This window comes from Priapulus caudatus, unplaced genomic scaffold, assembly GCF_000485595.1.
Source record: "Priapulus caudatus unplaced genomic scaffold, Priapulus_caudatus-5.0.1 Scaffold409, whole genome shotgun sequence".
In the NCBI taxonomy this organism is placed as follows: Eukaryota; Metazoa; Priapulida; class Priapulimorpha; order Priapulimorphida; family Priapulidae; genus Priapulus; species Priapulus caudatus.
The window spans coordinates 288,781-289,921 of record NW_014577470.1 but is presented as its reverse complement, the minus strand read 5'-3'; the positions used below and the strand labels follow the sequence as shown (position 1 = coordinate 289,921).

Here is a 1,141-nt window from a genome sequence, read left to right as displayed (position 1 = left end):
GAGATAGGACGAGAGAGGGAGTAGAGAGGGTAGAGAAACTAAGGAATCACCAGAAGAGCACAGAGAAAGAGACGAGAGAGATAGGAGGAGAGAGAGATAAGCCCGGTTGTTGAAGAAACTGAGAGCAGACGGAGCAGAGAGACAGAGAAATGAGAGAGATAGATGAAGCAGAGAAAGAGAGAGTAGAGAGAGAGGAGAGAGAAGAGAGAGGAGAGAGAGAGAAGAGGGAGGTGACGAGAGGTGAGAGAGAGAGAGAATAGAGAAGAGAGAGAGAGAGAGAGAGATAGAGAGAGAGAGAGAGACGATAGAGAGGAGAGAGACGACAGAGAGAGAGAAGAGAGAGAGGAGAGAAGAGAGAGAGAGAGAGAGAGAAGATTTAGAGAAGAGAGCCGGAGAGGAGAGAGAGGAGAGGAGAGAGAGAAGACGAGAGAGCAGAGAGACAGAGAGAGAGAGAGAGAGAGCAGAGACGACACCGAGAGAGCACGAGAGATGAGAGAGAGAGGAGCAGAGAGAGATGAGAGAGATGAGAGAGAGAGAGGCGGCGGAGAGCAGAGAGAGAGACCTGAGAGAGAGAGATGAGCATGACGATGAGGGAGAGGAGATGAGGAGTGCAGAGATGATGAGAGAGAGGCAGAGAGAGCAGAGCGAGAGAGCAGTAGGTATTTCGCGCCAGCACGCATCGGTCTGTGCGCCAGAGTCGACCGTTTAATTGTCCTCGTCATTTGTCTTTTGTCTTGTCCACTGTTGTCGTCGTTGGCTCATCTCTGTTCGTTGTTGTCATTCGTTATTGTCATCATGATCACCATTGATTCGTTGTCAGTCATCATCATGGTTCATCGTCATCGTGTGTCATTCGTTCATCTGGGTCATCATCATACCAAAGTAATCATCGTTTGTGGTCTCATCGGTCGTTGTCATCGTGTTGTCATCGTTATCTTGTCCGTTGTTGTAACGATGCAATGACAATGGCAGCTACAAAGACAACAATAGAAACAACAATATATCTCAATCAATCACTCTCTCACTATCTCCTTTCTTCTTCTCTACTTTCTCTCTCTCCCACTCTTTCTTCACTTTTCTGGTCCTTTTTCGGACTCATCTTGTCTCGGATCTATTCATGGTTCACAGATTGTCGTCACCA

At 47.6% G+C, this 1,141-nt stretch overlaps 1 protein-coding gene across 1 annotated transcript in view; it reads left to right on the top strand.

Annotated features, from left to right (window-relative positions):
* The window catches only part of LOC106810087, an 11,632-nt gene extending 10,746 nt beyond the window's left edge, over positions 1-886 (top strand). Inside the window, exon 5 of the mRNA XM_014813361.1 lies at positions 821-886. Coding sequence (XP_014668847.1) covers positions 821-886 — 66 coding nt within the window. The remainder of the gene's footprint in view (positions 1-820) is intronic.
* Positions 887-1,141: the final 255 nt, after the last annotated feature.